Source organism: Telopea speciosissima, chromosome 2 (assembly GCF_018873765.1).
Source record: "Telopea speciosissima isolate NSW1024214 ecotype Mountain lineage chromosome 2, Tspe_v1, whole genome shotgun sequence".
Lineage (NCBI taxonomy): Eukaryota > Viridiplantae > Streptophyta > Magnoliopsida > Proteales > Proteaceae > Telopea > Telopea speciosissima.
Genome location: NC_057917.1, coordinates 54,236,368 through 54,262,691, shown reverse-complemented (window position 1 = coordinate 54,262,691; position 26,324 = coordinate 54,236,368). Strand labels below are relative to the sequence as shown.

General features: G+C 39.2%; 1 protein-coding gene across 1 annotated transcript in view; it reads left to right on the top strand.

Annotated features, from left to right (window-relative positions):
- LOC122650871 (high mobility group B protein 10-like) overlaps positions 1–23,423 on the top strand; it is a 31,841-nt gene extending 8,418 nt beyond the window's left edge. Inside the window, exons 3-7 of the mRNA XM_043844241.1 lie at positions 1,283–1,445; positions 1,576–1,677; positions 2,573–2,934; positions 3,434–3,515; positions 23,260–23,423. Of these exons, the coding sequence (XP_043700176.1) occupies positions 1,283–1,445; positions 1,576–1,677; positions 2,573–2,934; positions 3,434–3,515; positions 23,260–23,306 (756 nt within the window). The 3' untranslated portion in view covers positions 23,307–23,423. The remainder of the gene's footprint in view (positions 1–1,282; positions 1,446–1,575; positions 1,678–2,572; positions 2,935–3,433; positions 3,516–23,259) is intronic.
- Positions 23,424–26,324: the final 2,901 nt, after the last annotated feature.

Genomic DNA, 26,324 nt, shown 5'->3' with positions numbered 1-26,324 from the left:
GTCTCAACAGTTTTTTCACCCATTGTGGTTTTAAAACAAACACTTGAGAGGAGCAATCAACAGCACTTCAAGCAAGAACAATAGATTCCCAAGTAACAGCAGCAAAAAACAGAGGTAACCTAGACCACAAAGCCTGAAAAAGCTTGTAGAGCCTCACACAAACAGAAAACAGCAGCGGAGTAGAAAAGAAAAGTCTTCCTTACCAAGAAACGACAGTGGGTAGTCCAAAAAAGCTCCCAAACAAAGCTCTAGTGAAGAGCTATTGCCAATCCCACACTCTGGCTGGCGGAAAACAGGGCAGAACAGTCCTGGCCGAGATTCACTCCTGTCCCTTGGATGCTCCCAACTGGCTTGAGATGACACAATGGGAAGAAAGGTAACCTCCAAACGAAACTAGAGCACTTGGTTGCTCTCCATTTGGATGAGAACCGAGAGAGAAAACAGATCTGTGAAGAACCGCAGGTTGGAGCTCAAACTCCAGCAACAACCAAGAGAGGAAACCACCTCTTGGTCCACTAAACACCCTTCTAACACCTTCAAACTCCAGGAAGAGTAGGCTCTGATACCATGTTCAGTTTTAGAGAGGAAGGAGAAGAAGGAAAAGAGAGGGAAAGAGAAGAGCACATACGGTTGTGTTTTAATCTCCTTATCTCAAACTAGAGACAAACTTCCTTATATTGAAAAAGAATAACTAATTACACAGGGGCCCCTGGCCTTATACAAATAACAGAAGAAACATAAAATACATGTGGTTATATACAAGAATACCCTTAAACTCCTATTCTTAACATTTTCAACATCTGAACTCTGCTATGCTGGCTTCCTGGCTGGGAAGTAAGTTAGGATTCGGTTCCATTCTTGTGGTCACCTTGGTTTAATCTTAGGTTTGTGTTGGCTGCACTTCTTTACATGCATAGACATGCCAAAGCCGCCAAATAAGATGACATAGGAATTTGTCTTGTGCAATTTCCCAGGTACAACTAAGAAGAATAACTAGGTGATTTTGAGGTGGACTTTGTCTTCCTTATAGATTTAATCACTTAAAAACAAAATAAGTATAAAAATGGTAGTTCTGGTTCTAGGAAGTGGGCAGAAGGAATAAAAAGAATATGCTACTTACCTGGGTAAATAATTAATGTTAGTGGAAGTACATGGAGGCTTTCTTACATACAGGAATGATTTTTTGAGTTTGTCCTTTTAGTTCATTGTCTTTGTCCTGACTCCTGATATGTGTGCATTCATATAAGAAGATATGAGCACTTCTCTCTTTGATTGATTGTAGGTTATTAGAGATCGGAAATGGAGGGATGTGATTGCTTTATTCAATTTCCCAGCAACAATTACCAATGCTTCGTTTGTCTTGCGGAAGTACTATATTTCCTTGCTTCATCACTATGAGCAAGTGTATTACTTCCGCCGACATGGCTCATTGACCTCAATGGCTGGTATGTTTTAACCTAGATCTACATCATGTGTTGTCCGCACTATCTTGGTCATTTAATTATGCTGTTCAATAGTTCCCTCTCTTTTTATTTTTAAATCCTTCAGTTGTTCCTTGTTTATTTCGTTACATAGTTTCTGTGGGTAAGAGCCCTGCCTGTGGGTCAGCAACCTCACAAGTTCAAGCTAATGTCCCACCTTCTAATGAACAAGGAAGCACTGTAAACCCATCACCAGGTCAGATACTCTAACTTTATTTTTTCTGATTTCCTTTTGGAGCATGTTTTTGATGTGAATAATGGTTTGCCATTAAAAATAGCAAAGACACTTTTCCTATTTGGTCAATATTTGGTGGAGAGCCCCCCAACCCCCCCAAAAAAAAAAAATTGTTGTTTGAATGGTTTGCCATTACAAATAGTAGGACTTTTAAGTGTTGTGGTTCTCAAAGCTGCACTGTAGGAACCACAACATTTTATATGGTGGCATACACTATCATTTTAAGATCTTTAGTGACTTGTAATATCATTTTAATATGGTGCCGTCTGGATCTTGTAATATCAAATTTTAACCTTTTCTAGGGTGATGTCTTTCTTAAACTCATAATTCTCACGCTTTTCCTCACAGCTTTGACCCTAGCCCTTTTGTTCCTTCCCACCATACCCCCTCCAAAAGAAAAAGATTTTTGGGCCTCTTCCTTGTCACTTTAAAGCCATCAAATTAGATAATATTAGTCCTTCTCATTTGCGGTCATTTGTCTTTGATGCACATGACGAACCATCTCAATCAACTCACTCATCTTGTTACCTACTGGTGCTACCGAACTTCCTGCAGATGCTTAATTTTCTATTTTATCTTTTCTAGTCCTGTCAGTCATCAATTTCAGCATCCTCATTTCAGCTATACTAATTCTATTTATGTGTTAATGCATGATTGCTCAATATTTTACTTCATAAAGAATGGTCATTGATTGACACAATTCTCAGAAGGACCACTTTTCCTTTCCCACTTCTCTGATCGTATTTGCAACATACCTTTGCAATCTTGTCTCCTTATGTATGATTGAACCAAGATAATAGGCCCTTCCCATTACTGTGTGTGCCTTAATAATTTCTGTATCTTTTCTGTTATGCAGGAAGTCCTCAACTGCATGTTGGTTGTCCAGTTTCTGGAATAATTGATGGAAAATTTGATCATGGCTATTTAGTGACTGTTAATTTTGGTTCTGATAAGTTGAGAGGGGTCCTGTATCACATTCCTGATGAGTTACAAGTGCCGAGGAGTTCTATTACTTCAACTGTGAGTAATCGGCCGAACCGTAAAAGATCCCAGATGGCATTGAAGGATCCTCCTCGCCCTAAACTAAATAGGAGTGCTTACAATTTCTTTTTTGCTGAGCATTACACAAGACTGAAACCATCGCATCACGGGCAAGAGAAAGTCATCAGTAAGAAGATTGGGCATCTATGGAGCAAGCTCACTGAGGATGAAAAACAGGTGTGATCAAGGATATTTATCTCTCCCTAAATTTGATCTTAATCATGCATTTGTGAAATTACTTAATGATTTAAATAAACTTACTATAATGAGGCATAGGCTGCATCATTCATGAGACAGCCTATGAGCCCTACCATGCAAGAGCTCAGCAATAGTTCAGAAGACTCCATTGATGAGCCACCTCATGTTGGCAATTGTTCAAAATTCATAAAATGTAGTCAAAGACGCTCTCTTGATCAACTAGGGGAGCACCTTGGTATCATCTGAGACCTAGGTTAAGGGCACCTAGGCCGAGCAGGCAATATGAGTTTCCAGGTTCCTGTGGTCACCCAGGATATCTGACAATCAAGAAGGCAGACATAGTGTTTGCTAGATAGATATAAAATGTTACACAGGAAACTAGCAAAGTTTTATTGTAGACACAATGTTCTCATTATTTGATTATGTATTCCATTGTATTATTACATTACTTAAGTTGTCATATATTATTATCTTTTAGAGTGTTAATGTGATATGGAGTTTCACACAAGAAGGGCGTGCTGAGGTGCCTTCAATGACTAGCGCAGGAAATATTCAAAAAAGTAAAAATTTTCAAACTCCTAATTCACTTCTTATCATGGTTATATGCTAGCAGCTCAACTCAACTCCTTAAGCTAAACAATTCCGCAGCTCTACATAATAATTTACTTCTTGTTTTATTTTGCTAGATTTGTTATTCATATATTGTTTGTTTGTGAATTAGAAATGTTCTTTCTCGGGGTTGTAGCATGTCATTATGGTTCTGAACTAATGAAAAATATTAACAAAACATTTAATTTATGAATTTAATCTTCTTGTGCATAATAATGTAAATTTTTTCCCCCCAAGATAATCCTTATTTTTAGATATTTATGCTTGTACAAGTACCCTGATAGTCTGATTTATTTGAAACATCCAAAATTTCTCTGCTCAGTTCATCTGACAGTGTCAATTTGAGTAAAATTGTGACCTTGGCTCGATCATCTGTCTTCAATTATCACTTAAGTATTATGATTTATGTGCGTGAATATGGTAATGCAACCATGTTGATCAGAGGAGTGGGAAAATAATTGGGATGAATCAGCTGGTTGAAAGTTTCAGGCAAATGTCTAGCAATGTTAGACAACTGTCTGATGATGTTGCTAACCTAAAACAACAACATGGTGAGTCGTCCCAGTCCCCCATACCTGAAAATTCTGAAACTCATGAAAACAAAAGGCAAAGCCAATTTCCATTCATCGAATTTGTGTGTAAGGCTGAAGCCCCTTACAATCATATATAAAACACTAAAAACAAACTCAAACTAAGCTTAAATCTCCTCCAGCCAATAGCTTGCTCTGACTAAAACTCTGCATAAAATTAAGGAAAGCAGCTTAAAACAAGGTTGGACTCATAGAGACCTATTCCAACCTAACTAAAAATTTAATAACAATTACAATAAAGAAATAGACTTTAATTAGACTAATAAAATAAATCCTGTATTCCTACCTCTTACCCATATTTTAGGCCCATTAAAGTGGCCTATCCATCGGACCAAAGACCCAACATATATGTAATTTAACCCAAGGCTTATTTCCATTAAAATAAGCTCATTTTCTCTGTATCAGAAAACTTGTCGATTAGATCTTTGCAGGAGCAGGGCTAGAGCTTTAGTCTATTGTGACAATATAGAACCTGCAAACCAGGACCTGTGAAGAAGAAGAAGAAATGAAGGGAAGAGAAGAAGAGCAAGATGGGGATGGAGAAGAGGAGAGATGGTGAACAAGATAGTAATGTAAGACTAGATTAGTAGTTCCAAATAACCCACAAACCAAATTAGAAACTAGGACAGAAATTAGAAAGTTGGAGTTTCAAACCAAACCAGCCTTGGGAAGGTAACCAAACTTGGTTCGAAGGTTTTGCTTGTATGGTGGTGAGACACTGCTGGAAGTTCCACTCAGTTTGGATGGCTGAGTTGGGAGATGAAGGTTTGTAGAAAACTTGCAAATCAGCACTGTACTTGGTCTCCAAGAAGGATTGAGTGTAGGGCTGGGTATGAAGGAGCTTTGCTGCAATTTTGGTGAGATTCTAATGGACAGAAGTGAAGATATGAGAGTGGAATGAAAATATTAGGTTTGTGAATATGGAGCAATCCAGCCAATGGGATGGGCCAGAATGGTCGAGTGGGGTGATTGATGGTGTGGTTCTATGCTCCAAAGCCCAGCAGATTTCGATGGATGAATGTGGAGATATGCAGCCTTGAAGTTGCAGCAGGAACTTGGGCAGAACTGAATCTGCGAGGTGTGAAAATCTCCTTATGTTAATCAGCAACAGCAACAGCAACAGCAACAGCAGCTTTGGATTGATCTGGGGATTAATTGCAGCCTTCCAGTGAGTCTTCACAGCACTTTTCTTGATCACAGGGTAGCAGCAACACAAAAAGGGATCGATTGCAATGGAGGAGAAGGTAGAAGAGAAGGGGGGGTAGGGGAATGGCTCTCTCAGCCTGTGTCTCTCACCCACAACTATCCCAGCTGTTGAAACATGGAATTTCGCCCATAACCGATGGCAAGCTTGGCCACAAATTCTATTCTCCAAATCTGTTCATTCCTTACAATAAGGGGCCTATTAATAGCGCTTAGGCAAGCTTACAATAAAAATAGAAACTTTCTAAAATAGACACCAATCTGAAAATAGCAAGTAGGGAAATAGAAACTACTAAAACCTAAAAAATAGAAGGTGACTAAAATTAGAAACTACTAGGCTTTGTAGCTCAGCCTTCTAAAACAAACAAGGCAGGACACTAAAATTGAAAGTAAATAAATTATCAACTAGGCAGTTGGAGATGTGACTGGTCAGAGACCAGATTTCCTGTCAAAATTGTGGCCAACAAAAGCCTCTTCTAGAAGGCCAGCTGGCTGGCTCGAGCTGGTCTTCTTGGCTGGTTCGAACTGGTCCAAGCTGGTCCATATTAGGCTGACTCAAACCACATTGGTTCTTCTGTTTCTTCTTCTGGCCAGAATCTACATCAGATAGGAATGGAATGGAATGCCTCTATCATGGACACCCTCTCCCTTATATTAATCAAGCAACCAACTCTTAGTAGAAAACCTACTAAGAGTCTAACTTCAACCAAAGACTAAAGTAAATGACAATGATTAACTTAGACTATGACTCAATTTATATATATATATATATATATATATATATATATATATATATATATATATATACAACAACAACAATCTCAGAACAGATTAAGTGAAACAAAGATCCACACAAAGGGAAAGGAAAGTAAGAGGAATGAAGAATAAAAATGAAGAAATGAGATAAGAAAAGTGAGAAATGGAAAATAAAATAAAAAATATAAAATGAAAGATAAAAGTAAGAGGAAAGAGGATACCCCAAGAAATCAGGAGAATCTCAGCTACATGGTGTCAAAAACGTGGATCCTTGCCCTCCAACAGGCTCTATCTGAGGCCATACTTGGCACAAGACCTAGATTATGCATGTCATTCTTCACAACCTTACCTATTGTCATTTTAGGTCTGCCCCTAGCTCTTTTAGCTCCTTTAATCGGAATTAGATCACTCCTCCTTATTGTGGCGTCCCTAGGCCTCCATTGCACATGGCAAAACCACCTCATAAGACATTCTTGGAGCTTGTTGCTGATCGGGGCAACTCCCACATCAGCTCTACTACGTTTGTTCCTCACTTTATCCTTCCTAGTTTTGCCGCACATCCTTCTTATTATCCTCATCTCGGCAACATACAGCTTCGCTATATGGCACTTCTTAATTGCCCAACATTCCGCCCCATACATTATAGCAGGTTGGACAATAGTCCTGTAGAACTTTCCTTTAAGCTTTAGGGGAATGTGTCGGCCACAGTACTTCGGTTGCACCTCTCCATTTCACCGAACCCACTTCTTCTTTGCTAGCATTGCAAAAGTGTTACCTGACTGAGGTAGGTGGAGCTGAGAATGTGGATCCAAAGAGTTCTCTTAGCAGGTTTTCTTTCCCTTTTCCCTTCAAGCATTCACCTCTTTTGTACACAACCAACTCTTTTTCTTTGCTAGCATGAACACTTGAATGAGTATCAACATCAACAACATCCATTTCTTTGTATTTTCCAATGTCAAATAGAAATGGGGAGGCAGAGGTAGGCAAAGGAGACAGAAAAGGAATGACATCTGCAGCTTGTTCACTTCCATTGCTCTCCCCCTGAAGAGGATGTTGCGGAGGAGAAAAGAAAGGAATAGACTTAAAGAAGGTGACATCTTTGTAGAGAAGCCACTTTCGGGAGGAAGGGTGGTAGCAGTTATACCCTTTAGTAGAAGCAATAGGCAAGGAAAATACATTTGAGTGCTATGGGGTCAGGCTTTGTTTGAGTTGATTTATTGACATGAACATAACAGACACACCCAAAGACTTTTGGAGGAAGGGAAAAAACTGAAGCTTGAGGTGAAAGGGTTTCCAGGGGGATTTGGAGTCAAGGAGTTGAGTTGGCATCCGATTGATTAGGAAGGCAACAACAAGAAGAGCATCAAACCAAAAGGTCTTAGGAACATGCATACCAAAGAGGAGACTCCTAGTGACCTCCAACAAGTGATGGTTTTTTCTCTCAGCCACCCCATTTTGTTGAGGGGTGTCAACACAAGCAACTTGGTGAATGATTCCATTATTAGTAAAAAACTATTGGAGCCCCCCATACATGTACTCACCCCCTTATCAGAACGAACTATTTGAATGCGAGTACTTTTTTTTTGAGCAACGAATGCGAGTACTAAATTGAGTACAAATCAACTGATAAATTTTTTTGAAAGCATCATACACATCACTATTTTTTTTGATAAAAAAAGTCCAAGTGGACCGGGAATAGTTATCAACAAAATAAACGAAGTAGCGATATCCAGACGAAGAAGTGGTGGGAGCGGGTCCCAAAACATCAAAGTGAACAATATTGAAAGGAACAATAAATCTATTACCATGATAAGGATAGGATGATCGACAATGTTTAGCAAAAATACATGGTTCACACTGAAAAACATGAGAAGAAGAAAAAGAAGTAAATAAATGTGGTAATTGTTTTCTCATAATAGCAAAAGATGGATGATCCAAACGTTGATGCCAAAGTATCACAAAAACCATAGTACTACGGTTACTCCAACCACAAACATAAGATTGAGTAGTAGATAAAACAAGTGTCCGAGGCTTAAGTAGGTAGAGCCTTTTCTCCTCATGTCCACTGCCAATAACCCTTTTCATCACCACATCCAGAAAAGACAATAGGAAGGAAAGAATGTGACAACAATTTAAGGATTTGGTTAGGTGACTAACAGATAATAGGTTAGTGGTAAAATTAGGGACATGAAGAAAGGAATCAAGAGAAATAGAGGAAGTAACTCTAACACTACCCTTACCAGAAATAGAAGAAAGGGAACCATCGGCAACCCTAACCTTATCCCTACCAGAGCAAATAGAGTAGGAATCATAACACTGAGACATACCAGTCATGTGATCGGTGGCACCAGAGCCAATTACCCAAGAGGGGGTTGTGGAGAGTGCAAAAGTAGAGGCTTGCAATGCTGAGGCTAAAGAATCTAACTCTACAAAAGTGGTAGAAGAGTGGCCTAGCCGAGCCATCATCCTGCGTAGTGCTGCAATATCCTCTCTGGAAAAGGAATCAGGATCATTCTGTAGTCTAGAGAACTTAGTCTCAGCTATCACAGTGTGGGCTCTAGCTCCCCCTCTTCTACCACTATGTATACTAGTGGATCCACCACGCATACTAGGTGGTTGGCCATGAAGAACTCAACATCTTTCCTTAGCGTGCCCCAACTTTCCATAATGATCACATTTAAATTTTTCTCAGTGATCTCTACGGGTTGGCCCTTAGCCTCTCCCCCCACCTCTCTAATCTCGGTGAGAACTAGAAGTGAGAGCAGATCTCTCCAGTGAGGGTGTAGTATCCATGGATCCTCTTTTAGTCTCCTCACTTTGTAAGTAATTATACACTTCATCTAAGGATGGGAGAGGTGATTGCCCTAAGATTTGCAGTCGGATTGGATTGGCTCATATTCTGGGTTAAGTCTACCAAGTAGCATAAGGACACGCTCCTTTTCAAGTGTCCGATACACCTTTGACTCATCCTCAGGGTTGGACAAATGGAGATCCCTGTAGTGATCATATTCCTCCCAAAGACCAATGACAGTGTTATAGTAGTTAGAAATGCTTTGGTCACCTTGTTTCATAGTGATGACCTTTTAGAGGATTTGATAAACCTTTGTTGATTCACCCACTTGATCAAAAGTCCTGGAGACACTGTTCCAAATTTCCTGTGCAGTCTCCTTTCTCATAAATCTCTTACCTATCTCAGGTTTCATGTAGAAAATCAACCAGGACATAATAATGGAGTTCTCAGTCTCCCATTTCAGATATCTTGGATCAGTCGTTGTAGGTGTCTTGATAGAACCAGTAATGTACCCCAGTTTTCCCTTACTTCATAAAGACAGCTTCACAGAGTGAGGCCAATCCATAAAGTTGGTATTGTCCAAATTCACAAGAGCAATTTGGGTATTGGAGTTATCAAAAGAGGTCAAATTGGGGTGAATACCACCCAAACCACCAACAAAAGCTTCAAAGGTCCATTGACCTCAGATCCAGATCCAGACATGGTGGACATGATATGCAAACACTCAACAAATCAAATATAGTGCCTTGCACAAATGGGGAGTATACTCTACCCAAATAAAGGAATCACATCAGCAAATAACAGTTCCACCAGCAAGTAAACAAAGAACAATTTCTGGATAATAACCAAAGCAAATACTTCATATGCACTTCAACTTCAATCCACAACAATCAACGACATTCAAATAGTTGAAACTTTCAATCAATAGTGGCCATTCAACTCAATACATCCAATAAAATTCAAACAAGAAGAGAAAAACAGAGTCTGGCGGTACCTGTGGAGCATCAAAGAGTAGAGCTATGCTCCTCAACCAGTTCCTTTCACTAACTGAGTGTTTTGGGGTCTGAAAGGGTACCCCTAGGCGATCCCAATGCACTTGGTCTCATCTCAAATGGTAGATAGATGAGAGAGAACCGAAAGAAATGGTGACTGGCTGGCGGTAACTTGACAGGTACCTTCTTGGGCTTCAATCTCCTTCAATCCACTTCAGCAGCTCCTAGACTCCCTCCATTGTGTGTTGGTTTGAAGAATATAACTCCAATGAATATATTACGTGTAATATTTCACGTAGTATAGCCTCTATTAGAACCCTCTACTTTTCTATGGTTCTAAAGAGAGGTGAAGACAAGAACCGAACTTGATCGACTCTAAAACCAGCTCGGATACCAACTTAGAATTTAGAAATGGATCGATTCTAGATTGAGAGAGAATCAATTGTGAGGGAGAGACTTCTCCACTCACCTATTTTCTTCATTAACATAGTCTTGAAATTACACATGCCTCCCTAGGGAGGTAAAAGGAAAAAAGAACAAAAGACAAAATTACAACTTGACATGACTAATAACAAGACAGTGACAGAAGTACCCTTTACAACATAAACTCTAACACTCCTTCCCTGGAGCTGCCTTCAGATACCTTAATATACGACAGGCAGCCTCCCAGTGAACATTCTTTGGTGACTACATAAACTGATTGATGATGCCAACAACAAATGATATATCCGGCCTAGTAACAATCAGATACATAAGTCCGTACTAGCCTCCTATACTGGTGCTTGTCTTCAAATTCTTCACCATCACCAGTCCCAAACTTCTGATGTGGGTCTATAGGAGTGTCAACAACTTAAGAGGCAAGCATACTAGTGTCTGATAAGAGGTCTAACACATATTTTCTCTGTGATAGACTAATTCCTTTCTTATTCCGTAGCATAGTTGTCATGGTGTCATATCGCTAGAACAGTGTACATATCGGCCAACGATATGGTATATGTTAGCATATCAACCGATATGGCCTCCATGGCATCGCCATGGCGCCGACATGGATGCCATACCATGATATATGGCCATATCGGCCGATATTATTGATCAAGTGTAAAAACTTTAATTTGTTATAATTATTATTTTTTAACCTTCTAAAAGATGATGCTTTTATCTTAATGTGTATTGGAGGTGTAACTTTTCACACATTAACAAAAAAAAATAAAAAAAACAATTGACTAATAATGCCTATACCCTAAATCCCTAATAGAACATTAGAAATTGAAAAGAGTCAATAGAGAAGGAGAGACCGAGAGAATTGTTAGAAGGAAGAGACGCTACTTCTTCACCTCTTCGAGCTCCGGCAGTTCTCTCCAGCAGTCCAGCGGCCTCCTTCGTTGGCTCTGGTAAGTAATTGTTTATTTATTTTTTATTTGGTACTTCTTTTTCTTCAGTTCTTCACTTCTTCTTCTTATTCTTCTCCTACCAGTCCTCCGGCAAGCAACTCTATCCTAAACTAAAGTTCTTCTTCGTCTTCTCACTCACTCACGCACACAAACACACGCAGAGAGAGACAGAGCAAAAGAGAGTCAACACTCGATAAAGGGGTTTTTTCTGGTTTCTCCTTTTATCCATCCCCTGTTCTGGTTCACAACAGTTCCCCACGGTTGTGAACTATGCTCGATCATTCCTTCTTAAATCTTAAGCCACATGCACTGGGCGACCTGAACCCCAGAATCTTAAGCCGTAATAACTCTCTTGCTGTGAGTTGGAGCTTTAAAAACAAAGCTGATTTCCTCTCTACCGCCACCTGCAAATCCTGCAATTTCTGGGAATTTTCTTTAAGTTGTTAGTTGTTTGTACTTTGTAGCAGCTTGCCAGCTTGAGCCATTGAAGATTCTATTTGATATTTTGATTTCAGCACTGCCACTTCCCCTTAAGAGTTAAGACTTGATATATTTACAGAAACAGAATTGCCACTCTCTTGTTATTGACACATGTAGAGCAATTACCAACAGCAGTAAGCACATATTCAGTTATTCACATCAGCAAATTTTTTTTTTGTTTAGATGGGCTGTTTATTACGTTTATTCACTGATTTTTGATGTTATAGGGTATATATTATAGCATACTAAATGACATTAAAAATAGAGAAAATAAAAAATAAAACATGGTCGACATGATTGCCATGGCAACGCCATGGCGGGGCGACATGTCGATATATCGATTAGACACCCCTCCACCGACTTGGATTGCCGTGACGACGTGACAACTATGTTCCATAGGACTTCAATGCCAAGAAAATACCTGAGGGCACCCAAGTCTTTCATTTGAAATGCTGATGAAGATAAAATTTCACTTTTGTAATCCTGAATGCATCGTCTCCAGATATAATAATGTCATCTACATAGACGATTAATACAACCATCTTATAGCCCTAACACCGGACAAACACAGAATGGTTAAATAACGTTGTGAAAACCCACAGCGAGTAACAATGGAGGTGAACTTGTCGAACGAGGCTCTAGGTTCCTGTTTTGATCCATAGATAGCCTTGTGAAGCTTGCATACTCGGTCAGAATTCTCCCCCTGAGCAACATTCGTGGGAGGTTGCTCCATATAAACCTCCTCTTGTAGATCTCTATGTAGGAAAACATTTTTGATATCCATCTGATACAGAGGCCAGTCTAAATTCACAGCCAAAGATATTGGTATACGAACAGAATTTAGACGAGCAACAGGAGAAAAAGTTTCAAAACAATCCACACCCTATGTTTGAGTATACCCGTTTGCTACCAACTGGGCCTTAAGGCATTCAATAGAGTCATCAAGATTGTACTTGATGGTGTGCATCCAACGACATCGCATTAGATCTTTACACGGAGGCAAATCCACTAGAGTCTATGTCTATCGAGATAATAAATCATCCATTTTCGTCTCCATAGTCACTTTCCACCTAGGATGAGATAAGGCTTCATGGTGAGTTTTCAAAATTGAATTAGTAGACAATGTAAAGGCAAGGTTATGGAATGGAGATGGAAGATGAGATATCGACATAATTTTCTATAGGATAGACAGCCATGGATTTTTTTAGTGTGAGAACGGATACCTTTTCGAAGAGAAACCAGAAAGTTAGTAGAAACTTCAGTACTAGGATCAGACTGTATGGTGGGCTGGGCAGGCATTGGAGCTGAGGTCGGAGGCTCGGTCTTCTTGTGCCACTGATATACTTGTAGTGGAGGAGATGGTGATCTCGGAAAACTCAAGCTTCTCGAAACGAGTTATTATATGAAACAAAAAAAAATGTAAAAACTCGAAAAACTCGATCGAGATTTCAAATATTTTGTGAATCTTAGTGAAATCTCGAATATTTTGAGGATCTCGACCTCATCAGTACTCTTAGAGTCATAGTATTGTATTGTTGGGATTTGGGAGTTAAGACGTGGAAGACTAGAGTAGTAAGGTGTCTATGACTTATGTAATATTCATTGTACTTAGGTTGGGTGTCTATGTAATATGCATTCTATGTAATATGCATTGTGAACACTTCATTGTATCTTATGGTTTGTAGTAGAAATTTTAAGTCTTTAACTATTTCTTAAATAATTATTCAATATTATGTGCATAATTTATTTGTTTTACTTGCCAATTATGTCTCATATCATTCAAACAATGTGTAGAATATGCAATATTACATTAAGGGTTCGGCCTTTACTACCAACCAAAGGTGCAAATCCAAAACCCCAAATTGGATGTATTTTTTTCCCCCAATTTGAACCTTTAAATATGTTTCTTTAGCCTAAAACAAGCTTACCTTAAAGTTTCAGAGCCAACTATGACCATATGCCCACCGAAACATAATTCCGAAAAAAAAAAAAAAAATACACTGTCTTACCGAGATCTCGGAAAACTCGACCTGGTCGAGACCGAGTTTTAGAACCTTGGATGTAGTAACAGGAGCATTATCAAAGGGCACAAGAATGGGAATAGGTGGTGTACAATCAATATCTGCAGTAGATATCGATGGAGGAGCAGAAGGAGAATAATATTGCTTATTCTCAAAAAAACTTACATCGGCATTGACAAACTGCCGAGAAGTAATAGGATCATAGCACCTCTACCCCTTCTGAGAACTAGAGTAACCAAGAAAAACACATTTGACTGTCCGGGGAGATAATTTATCAGTGTGAGGTTGTAAGATTTTGACAAAACACATGCAACCAAAGACCCATGCCGGAACATTAAACAAGGAATCATTGGGATACAAAATAGAGAACAATATTTGGTTATCTAAAACAGAAGAGGGTATCTTGTAATAAGAAAACATGCAGTGAGAACAACATCGCACAAAAAATGTTTAAGTACCATGTGTATGAATCATAAGTGTCTGAGCAATTTCCAACAATTGTCTATTTTTTCGTTAAACTACCCCATTTTGTTGAGGGGTATATGAACAGCTCGTTTGATGAATCATACCAGCAGCCAAACAAAAATAAAAAATCTCACGCTGAGTATATTTAAGAGCATTATTAGACCGGAAAACCTTAATGGAAGCATCAAACTGAGTTTTTATTTCTTGATAAAAGTATTAAAAACACTAAGAAATGCAGAACAATCTTTCAACAAGTATACCAAAGTCAAGCGGGATGATCATCCACAAAGCTGACAAAAAAAAATAAAAATTCTAATCTATTACTAACACAACAAGGACCACAAATAGCAAAATGAATTAGAGAAAACCAAGACGGACTCCTAGACACATACGAGAAGGGAAAGAAGACAGATGATATATCCCGAGTTCACAGGCTTCGCACTTAAGATAGGAGACAGATTTGCAACTTGGAACCATTAGCTAAAGCTTGGACAAAGAGAGATGCCCTTGGCAAAAATGCCATTGAAGAGGAGAGGGTCCATATTACTTGTAGTAGCAGCAGTCATAGTTGTCATGGTGTCTAGGCGACCCAAGGCGTTGGAGGGGGCCTGGACACAAGGCGACACCAACAAGTGACCAAAAACCCGCTTAGGCGACCAAGGCAACACTAGTTGTCAACGCGACTAGATGCCAAGGCGGTCACCTATGACGCCTAGTTTCTAGGTAATACCATATTAAGACAAACAAACCCTATAAAGTAACCTGGTCAGGGATTGGCAGCAACATACAAGACATATATAAAGACTAAAACACTGGAATTCGAAGATGCAATGAACAATATAGTCTTAGACAAATGCAACGATTAGACCAGGCATCAATTGGGGAATATGGAGGTTGGGAAATATGGGCAGTATGTTATCGAATTGAATGCATGACTGATGCAGATCCAAGCACCCGCAAGAAGAAGAGGAAGAAGAAGAAGCCCTAAGATTATGGCTTAGTATTTGGAGCCTTAGTTTAGTACTTAGTTTATTTCAGCTTTAGTTTTCCCATACTTAGTTTATTTTTCAGTTTTTAATGTAACTTAAATTGAACAGGTTCAGTCTTGGTTCAATTTAAGTGATTAATTCTTATTGGTTGTTAGGCTTTATTTCTTATTGGTAGATTAGGAATCTTTTAAGTTTTTATAGTTTTGATTAAAGTTTTACACCCTTCCACGATTTAAGTGAGGGAAGTAATTAGATTGTATTAGGATTTGGCCTATGGCCATATTATAAATAAAAGAAAATCGTGGGAGTCTCCCCCATAGTTCAGATTAATTATTTTCAGCCATGTTTGCATGCCATTGCTGCTGCTGCTCTGCTCCTTGGTGAGTGTGTCTTGTGGATCTCAAGGTGAAGGGATTGGTGGACTCCGATCGACTCCTTGCGTCTGTTAAGATTGGGGGGCCCTCTTCTCTGCATTCAAGCTGCTGCTGATTAGATTCCTGCAAAACCAGCAAGTTATTTAAATTTTCCTGCAACTACCTTTCTTTTCCTCATCCTCCAACCTCAGCCTACATCCCCATAATCGATTCCCATAACCCTAGGTTCATCTAATCTCTGTCCAGCCCAATTCCTTCCATCAATTATAACCAAACTTCATCCACAGCATCTTCACCCTCCCCCTAATACTCGACAGCAACCTCTCCGCCATCCTCCCTTAAAAAACCCTAATTCTCCTTAACCTTACTAAACCCAAAACCCTAAAATACTGCCTAGACCTATCTAGCCACCCAAGCCCATCCAAACTACAACCGAACTACTCTCTCACTGCCCTGAACACTTGACCAGAAGCCCTGCCCCAAAATCCCATCCTAAACCCTAATTTCATCCCCTTTTCTATTTCCCAAAACCCGAAACCCTAACCCTAATTTTCTGAAATTAAAATTTTCAGTTTAACATTATTCAAACCTACATTGTTAGCTTCCCGTAGACCTGCCTAGCTTCATCAAATAAGATTCCACCCCATTATCCTAAGTCTAACCCTAGTTTTGACCTAATTTCCTCAAATCTACCCCAATCGGCCAGCTGTTTTAGGAAGTTCCTGGTTATTGGCTTCTAGTGGATTTATCATCTATCTAGGACTACATTAATGACCCTTCAATATTCCTAAAATGATGGGTGTTGTATAAATGACTTCAGCAAAATATTCAATATGAAGGAACTTAAAGACGAGGAAGAACTGATATAACAGCAAGTACTAACATAGCACAATGACTATAAGACAAAAGAAAGAAACAGTAAAAGGACGGAGGGGCTGTTCTTACATAACAGCACATAAAGAAACAGTAAAAGGAGGGAGGGGGCTGTTCTTACATAACAGCATATATATGGCATGTAATTAGAACTGAAATCAGTTAGTGGATGGCTAAACATGATAAAACAGCAAGTAAAGTAGGGGTGAAAACTTTGAACAGGGAACGCTTATCAGAAAAGAAAAAAAATGAACTAATACAGAACTAGGGTCGAGGGGTAGGGGAGAGACATACCAGTGATAAGAATCACAGTAGAATAGGGAAACCATGGGGGTGGGGTGTGATACAGAGCATAATATCAAGAAAGAATACATGAGGATAAGAGAAGAAGAAAGCATAGAAGAGAGGACAGGCTTTTTACCACATAAACTTAGAAGAAATAGAGAGAGGAAGAAGAAGAAGAAGAAGAAGATAGAAGATTTGGGGGGGGGGGGGGGAAGAGAGAGATAGAGAGACTTACTCGATGGGAGAGAACAAGAAAAGTTTCTTCATTTCATTTTATATTAGTCACCCAGTACATATGGCTGTCCACAGCCTTTTAAAACAGAAAAAAATAAGAGGGGGCAGCCAAAACCGTGGGGAAAAACTCTCCTCTGTGCACTAATCAGCTGCGGCGGGCAGTTATAACTACACACCACTACAATACCACTAATACAGAACAGTAATGCAGGAATAACAGAACAGAACTAAATACATGCTGTACTAAAATTTAAAAAAATAATAGACAACTAATACTAAAAAAAAGAAAACCAGGAAGTGGGGTCCACCAGCTGGGTGGTGTCAACTGTCAATGTGATAACCCCTAAACTCATCATCAGCCCACACTGATGCCATGGAGGGTTGATGCCTGCGTCTCCGCTGGTAAACTCTAAAGCCTCAATCAGGTGGACTGATGTCCTCATCACCAACATGTATCAACAGTGTGATATGGTCTGTCGCAGAAGGTACACTGTAGAGAAGACCTGTCAATTTGCTGTCCACCTATACCATGACCACGACCTCTCATTGGCCATGGCCTTTGCCAGAGAGGGTAGAACCTTGTCCTCAGCCAGCAACAAAAGCTGAACCTTCCCTCGTAGGAGGGGAATGATCAACACTGGATGGAATAACAGTACACTGAAGACGAGAGAATGTCTCATTTAATGATGGTACTTTCTCACCAGCAAGAAGTTGACTTTTCACAGATTGGTAGTCAGGATGCGGGCCGGCCAGATATTTAGCCACATGAAACTCTGCCCGTTGAGGCTTCAACTGTTCCAGATCAGTAGCAAGGGGTTGGTGAACCTGGTGTTCTTCAATGATACCCTTATAACTGCTGAAGTATTCTTTCAATGACTTGTCCCCTTGTTTAAAATTGAACAACTTCTCATAGAGTTCTTAGGCCCAGGACATATTCTTCTCTTGAGAGAAGCTTTCCTTCAAATCATTCCAAACCCACTTTGTAGTAGTATGGAACATGATGTTGGCGGCAATAGCTGGATCCATATTGTTCCACAACCATATTTTAAGTGGAATTTTTACACATCCATTTTTCATATGTTGTGATAGCAGTTGTATCCTTAGAATCAGCAGACGAAGGATCAGTAGTAAGATATTTTATCTTCCCTTTGACATGGATATAAACATGAACAGCTTGAGACCATGACATGTAATTAGATACACCATTAAGTTTAATATCAGTGATCTGAATATGGACATTATCAACGGGTAACTTAGGATCAGCCATCATGCACTCCGGTAAAATACGAATCAAGGAGAGCATCCAAAGCAAAAACCAAAAAAGGGGTAGTAACACAACAAGGCAGTAATAACATAGTTCCCCCCAAAAAGTCAGCAGCCGGCAGCAACAACGCTCTAAAACAGTGCCTTGTAAACCCAGATTTGGGTGATAATGAAATAGCAGATATCAGGAGGTTTATGTAGTCCTCGATAGGTAGGAGACCTACTAGGAGCCAGATAACAGGATCACTAGCAAAAGGGGTTGCTGGTTCGAATGGACAGCACTAGGTTTTAGGTTAATTCTAGGGTTTAGGATGTAAATTTGGGAATGGGTCTTATATGGCTTTAATATGTAGGTTTAGGAGGCCTTAATGGCATAAGCATATTAGGGTTTGGAAGGGTTCTAAAATTCTATAGTTGGGTAGAATCGAGTTACAGGTTTTTTAGGTTTAAAGGAGTGGGGGAATGGAGGGGTTATAGTGGAGACTAAGGGCTAGGGTTAAGGTCGAGTGTGGGGAGTGATGTGGGGAATGTAGGCTGGAAGTAGGGTTTGAAAGTGAAGGCTAAATCTGGAGTTATGGGGGAATCCTAGTGGAGGTAGGAGTACAAGTTTAATGGAGAATTAGGGTTGATGGATGGAGGGGGGTGTGGATTAGGTTAGAGGATGAAGGGAATAACTAAATTAACAAACAACTCACCGGATCCGCAGATCTGCAGTAGCAGCAAGTTGAGGAAGCTTGATTGCAGAAGAAGAAGGACCTCCCGATCTACAAGATGCAAGGAGTCGATCGGAGTCCACCAATCCCTTCTCCTTGATATTACCCACAAGGTAGCCTTGATATTACTCACAAGGTTCACTCAATAGAGCAGAGCAGCAACTATGGCAGCAAACAAAAGCTTTTTCATTAATTAAATTCGTATTCAATACTTGGCCCCTTTACAACCTTATATAAAAGACTCAAAATTAGACTTAGACACTAAAAAGGAATGGCCTAACCCTATCCATAACCTATTAGGTAACTTAAACCAACTCGGAAACTAAAATACTAAAAGAAATAGACTCAAAACATGGCTGGACTTATAGAGTCCTAATCCAGCCCAACTTACATCACATGACCACTTAAGTTATCACATGACCACTTAACCAAGTCACATGATCACTTAAATTGAACCAATTGGATGCAACCAATTTGAACCGATTCAATTAAAAAACATAAAAATAAACTAAGTATTGGGTTAATCCCGTATGCAACCTATGTACCCCTAGTTTAGGCTCATTAAAGTGGCCTAATACATAGAAAACCCTTGGGAACAAAGGCCCAACATTTATATAACCCAACCCTAGGCCTATTTCTGAAGAAATAAGTCAATTTCTATGATGAACCTGCATCAGAGGTCGTATGGACTTGAAATTGCAATCGAAGTGACCCATGGGAGAGAACTGATGGCCCAAAAAATTAGATTGATCAGCTTGAAGGATCAAAACTAATTCGAGAATCAATAGGTCTGAAATTTGACCCAAAATCAGAGTACCACAGGTTTGAATAGAGAAATCTTATCCCTGAAAATCAGATCAGCAGATGATCCTCAAATTAGGATCGAGTGTAACTTCAGATGAACACAAATAGTCTTCAAAATTTCAATAACTTCACCGGCTGGATAGGGAGAAAACTCATATGTTATTAACTTGAAAAAATCCTCCAGAACCAGAAACCGACACCATTATATGCAAAGTAGATATCTTCATCAACAGTAGTTGACAAGTGGAAGAATGCCCTAGTTTAGCTTCGTTTCATCAATAACTATAGGGCAGAAGGTAGTAGATAGTAACCACACAAGAGAGGGAGAGAAGAAGAAGAGTTTTTAGGAAGAAGAGGGAGAGACTGTCAAGGAGATCAACAGACTCGGTTCTCCTTGCAATCCTACTCCTAGTTATTTAATTCGCCGAATAATTTGGCCGAACCGAATTTTACCGAATAATATGAATAATTCTGTCCAAATCTGGCTTGAAAATAAAAGTAGGAAAAAGTCACGATATTTTCGAACTTTTTTGAAAATTGTGAATAATTCGGCCGAACGGAATAATATCCGAATAATTCTGCTATGGTTTTTTTTTTTTTTGGGGGGGAGAATATGGACTCAAACTCTAGACCTCCTGGTGAGCATGAACATGAAACGCACCACGGCTCACCAATTGAGCTAGGCAATTGTTGGTGAATAATTCTGCTATGTTAAAAACCAAATTGTATCCAAAATCAAATTAAGTATTTGGGGTTTGGGGTTGTAGGGTTTCACACTTTTACTTTTTGCCTTTACCGATCCCATTCCTAGATGGATCCCTCCTCTTTCTCCTCGTTTCTCCCTCTCTCCCTTAAAATATGGGTAATGATGGACCACTTGAAATGATTCTTGAATATTTTATTCCAAGCTCCCATCACAACTTTATCCTATAAAGTATTAGCCATTGTTTGAAACTCAAGTACTCCACCAGACCAGGTTTTATGTATTAAGAAAAAAAAAAATACATAAAGCCAAAACATGGTCTAATAGAAACATAAACAGAGGATGGATACGAATCTTGGATAACATTGATTGATGGGCAAGGATTATTATGATAAGCTGCGAGATAGACTAGACAAACTACAACTAAATGTTATGATTTTGATTTTTGTTATACTTTAGACCATTGTAATTCTTGTTATGCTTTTATGGATTATGGAATTAGATGAGCTAAAAATTGCATGTATTCCAATTTTTATGTTACTTGTATCTTATGCAGGTATGTTAATTGATAGATAATGTTAAACAGGTACTACAAATATTAAAAATAACGTCCGCATTTTTTGGCCGACTTTTTTTTTTTTTTTTTTTTGTAAATGAATAATTCTCGAATCTGAATCCAAATCCAAATTTTATTATTTCCGCTTTTTTGACCGAATTTTTAGATTAACAAAACAAATTATTCCGAATAATTCCCAAATCCGAATTTGCTAACTACTCCTACTGCCAACATTTATTTACAACCAAAATACAATCAGATAAGGAAACAAAGTCCTTGTGAAGCATGAAAAGTAAAATAAGAATTCTAGTCTAATTAGGAAGTAGAGGTCTATCCTAACTAGGGAAAGAAATAAACTAACACCAAGGAAGAAAAATCTAGCCACGATTGGGACACTCCCCTAGCGTGGTAAACATGAAAACTGTACCCTCATGGTGCATAAGGTCCATTCTTTAACAATCATCTTATCTCAGTTTCAGAATTCTGTTTTATTGCATCTATTCCTATTATTGAATTATGTTCTGTTCTCGAATTTCAGTTTCGTTATTCAAGTTAGGTTGTTTAAATATCTTCAAATCTGTCCATCAGTTTTACTTCAATTTCAACAGAACTGTTCCCCATCCTAGGTAGACTCTTCGACCAGGATTTCAGCTAAATCTGAATCCTCTGTTCTTTGTTATTAGTTTTTCTCCTAATCTGGTTTGTCTCTTTTCCTTACGATTCTGTCACAAGCTGATCTCCCACTGGATCTCACTGGTTCGAGATTAGCATTGTGTTACTTTACCCTTTTGTTTATACTTGTATGTATCAGCTTGTATTTGCATATCGATGATACTTTCAAGATCATCTTCTTATTCAACAATGGAATAATTTTTTCTTTAATGTATCCTACTGTATCTTATATTTCTTCAAATATGTTGAGGATTATGAAATGATCTGTGATATGTAAACTTTTTTGGTTTGCTGACAACTATAATATACAAACCGGGGGGAATAACTTGAGGCCAGTATTGACCGAGCCAGAACAAAAAAAATTGACTTATGCTAAGTTACAAATTAATGCTGAAAAGATGCTAATACAGAAGGAAAATTTGTATTCCAAAGCCCAATGCCGAAGACACTCTGGAGCAAAATGGTTTTGTCTATTGAATCACATCATCTGAGACCAAGACAGGCCTAACTAGTAGTTTTGGTCTTTGTCAGGTTGTTGTCTGGTCTGTTGCCATCTTGTGCATATTTACAGAATGGTTTCTTAAATTCTCATCAAAATGCTAAAACAAAAAGAAATTATATTCTGAACCCTATGACTTCTAGTCTTCTATGAACAACTTTTTGGATAAAAAAAAGGGGAAGAAATTCAATATGGATGCACAGAGGAACATAAATGATCTCCTTTGACTGCTAGTAGACTCAATTACCTCTCAGATTTCAGCCATTCGGGAAGGGGACTGGCCAATTCAGCCATCAATTAGATAGGTGGTCCAATGGACTGGTCACTTCAAGTTTTGTTCTAACTAGCTATCTGGCCACCTAGACATTTTATAACCCAACTCAACCAAGCTTTATCCCAACTGATTGGGGATGCCACAAAAAATTTTCCCTTGCAATTTCAGCCGTTAAAAGCTCTGAAATTTATCACATGGCTATCGGGTGGTGTGACCAACTTTTAGAATCTATCCTGTTCTTTATACTGTTTAAATTTGTAAGATTTGTTTTTAAGAGTACCAGCAGATGTGAGGTGTTAGGTCAAATAATTGAACTTGGGTAATCGATCTTTTGCATCATATCCAGTTAGGCCAAAGTTGAGAGAATTGCCTTAAACATTTGGTACTCTTTTCAAGTCTTTGTTAAACGCCAGCCTGGTAGTGGTCCACTGACTTGAGATGTCAAGTTTAATCAATAGTCCACTTGTTTGGTAGGAGAGTTGAACTCATGACCTCTTAATTGTGAGGTGTTGATCCTTGCCAACTGAGTGAGCTACCCCACTTGGGGTTGGCTGCATCTAAGTTGTCACAGGGCACATCATATCTTTATAATTACTGTTTAATCTTGTTAGGATATCTGAATATGCACTGAATATGATTTGGATATCATCATTAAAGAAACTGAAAGTACCCCCCTCCCCTTGTTGCGTTGTGGTTTGTGAATATGGATGATAATCTGTTGAACGTTACTTAATTCTTATTACCATCTGTTGCTTGCTGTTCTGTAGGTCTATCGGGAGAAGGGACTGAAGGACAAGGAGAGATACCAGAGTGAGATGTTGGAGTACAGGAAAATATCCAGAGCTTCAATCCTTCAATAGGCTATGGAAATTGATTATCAGGAGAGAGAGAGAGAGAGAGAGAGAGAGAGAGAGAGAGACTCCTGTCTTATAAATTTCCTTGTCCTTTGGTTTTTAGTGTACAGAAAGGGTAAAAAGGGAATTAATTTTATTGGATTCTGCATGTACTTAATGGTGCTTCGGCCTTAATATATATATATATATATATTAGTTAGTTGGAACATCATTATTAGCCACCAGAGGTTGGCAATTTTTGTTTATCATTGTTGGTGTCCATTTTCAATTATGGTTCATAGAGTTAAAGCTGAATCTCATGGCCATTTACTGTTTCAGAAAAAAAATAAAAAAAAAGAATGTTACCGTCAGTGTGAGATACTGAGATGTGAATGCTTACTTTGTGGAGTTGTCAGTGGTGGCTACATGAATCGTTATCCTCTCCTGTTACAGTACGGTGCTGTACTACATCGTGCGGTACTGCAGAGGCCATGTAGTTACATAGGAATTTTTTTCCTGTCTTGTTACCTGTCCGGTACAGTGGTACAGTTCCTCTCATATGGGGGCGGAAGTGATGTTTTAACCAAAATGTTTTTCTTGTCCTGTTCCCTGTCTGGTACAATGGTCTAGTACCTCTCATAAGGAGGCGAAAATGACGTTTTAACTTCCCTCGGGCAGTGTGTTCGGGTAGGGGGTTAGGTCGTCATTTTTCACCCCCTATGAGAGGAATTGCATCACTGTACCGGGCAGGGAACAAGAGACAATAATGATCTTGTTTTAATCTCCCTCGGGCAGTGTGTTCGGTTAGGGGGTTAGGTCATCATTTTCCATCCTTTATGAGAGGAATTGGACCATTGTGTCGGGCAGGGAACAGGAGACGATAATGATCCCGTTTTTACCTTCCTTGGATAGTGTGTTTGGGCAGGGGGTTAGGTCCTCATTTCTCAACCCCTATGAGATGAATTGGACCACTATATTGGGCAGGGAATAGGAGACAATAATGATCCGGCCGCATAGTGTTTACTAAAGCGAATAATGCGAGAATGACATGCAGGCAGGGTTATGTAAATCAGTGTTTCGATTTGAATAGGTGAAATTGGTCGAATTTGGCCAAATTTAATCTGATCAGTCATGGCCGATTCCAATCCAGTTGATCTGACCGATTTGATTTGGATTCATGCAACAATGATGGCATGAGTTATGCATGGCGTGGGGTGAGGTATTGCCGTATTGGAGTTGAGTTACAGCTTAGGCCTCCACCTCTGCCATGGTTTGAGGTATCGTATCGAATTGCCTGTATCGGGTGTAAATTATATTGGTATCACTTGGTCACTGGCCCTGATATGATGCTAATAGTATCGGTGAAATGATACGGATGAGGATAAAACAATTAAAAAATCCAAAATTTTAGGAAATTTAAGGACAAACTTGTCTGATATAGATCGATTCATGCCGATCTAAATTGATATCATGTCAATTTAAAAGTTGACCGATATCGATACTCGATCTAATACCGTGCACTGAAACCATGACATCTTCACTTCACCTCACGTACGTGACATTCTTGCGATGGACATGTCCTCTCAATCCAACACATGCTTGCTCACTTAAAATCTTTGATAGATGTTTTCTAAGGAGCGGATTGTATCCGGACTATTGGCCAATTTGGCCCTGTCGCCTAGAGCCTCCATTCCCACCCACCCAAAACAAAAAAAATAAAAAAACCCACCAGGGCCAAAGTAGGCAAATTACACCCTAAGTAAACTTGGGAGTTGGGATGGCAGTCCAAGAGGGCGGCCAGTGGGTGGGGGTGTGGGGTTCGTTTGAGAGGAGGGGGATAAGGGGGAATTACAAAATATCAAGCACTCAATGAGGGGAGAGTTGAACATACGGCCTCTCTCTAAGACTTAAGCTAATGTTTCGAGTGCTAACCTTACCCCTTCGGGGTCAGCGCCCCCGCGTGACTTTTATGGTTCTCATAGGATTCGGTGGTGGGATAAAACATTATCACCTCTGGGATAGAACATTATCACCTTCAATTCTGACACCCTTCAATTCCCCTCAAATCCCTCACATTGGAGCTGAAATGACCACTTACCCATTGCTTGGACACACTTCCCAAGACAATGGGTAAGTGATCATTTCACTCCCATGTGAGGGATTGGAGGGAATTAGAGGGTATCAGAATTGGAGGAGATAAAATTTCTCTGGTGTTGATTTGGTACATGTGTGTAGGGGCAATGCACAAATCTAAGGGACTAGTTGAGGCAAAGGTCCAGACATACTGAGTTAGTAAAAATAAAATATTCATTGTTACAATTATATATGATGATGACGAGGAGGAGGACGACTTCTATTCATGTTACAACAATTTTGGATACATTGTAAGACTCCACAGAACACATGAATCAGGTAATCCGACGAGATGATCCATGAGAAACCATAGAACACGAGGCTGTCCCCAACGAATGCCTTCCCAAGTGAGGCATGCATTGATCCTTCTCGTCAACTCAAACACCTTCATGAAAAAACAATCTTTCCCCGATTCCAATCTGATCCAAGCAATGTTTGTAATCTTGTTTTGGGATCCGTAAAATCGCATGAATCAGATCAGTATCAGCTGAGATCGATCTTGGTATCGATCCGATACACTTGTATGGACAAAGGATAAAATGATAATAAAACAATTTTTATGAAAAAATAGGAATAAATACGTCTTATTTAGCCGATCCGATCCGATATGTCGATTTCATCATAATATCGAGACTACGAACCTTGCTCATCCAAAGCTAATACTGTAATACAAGTAGGGATCTAAACGAATCGGATTCGGCTCAGATAGTGCTATATCCGCATCCGTATCTGATTAGCTTTTGGACGGAATCGGATAACGCTAAATGGATACGAACACAGATACGGATTGAATATTTTATCTGTTGACATATAAATATAGCTTTTCAGATAGTTATTATCTATCCGTATCCGCATCCGTTTAACTT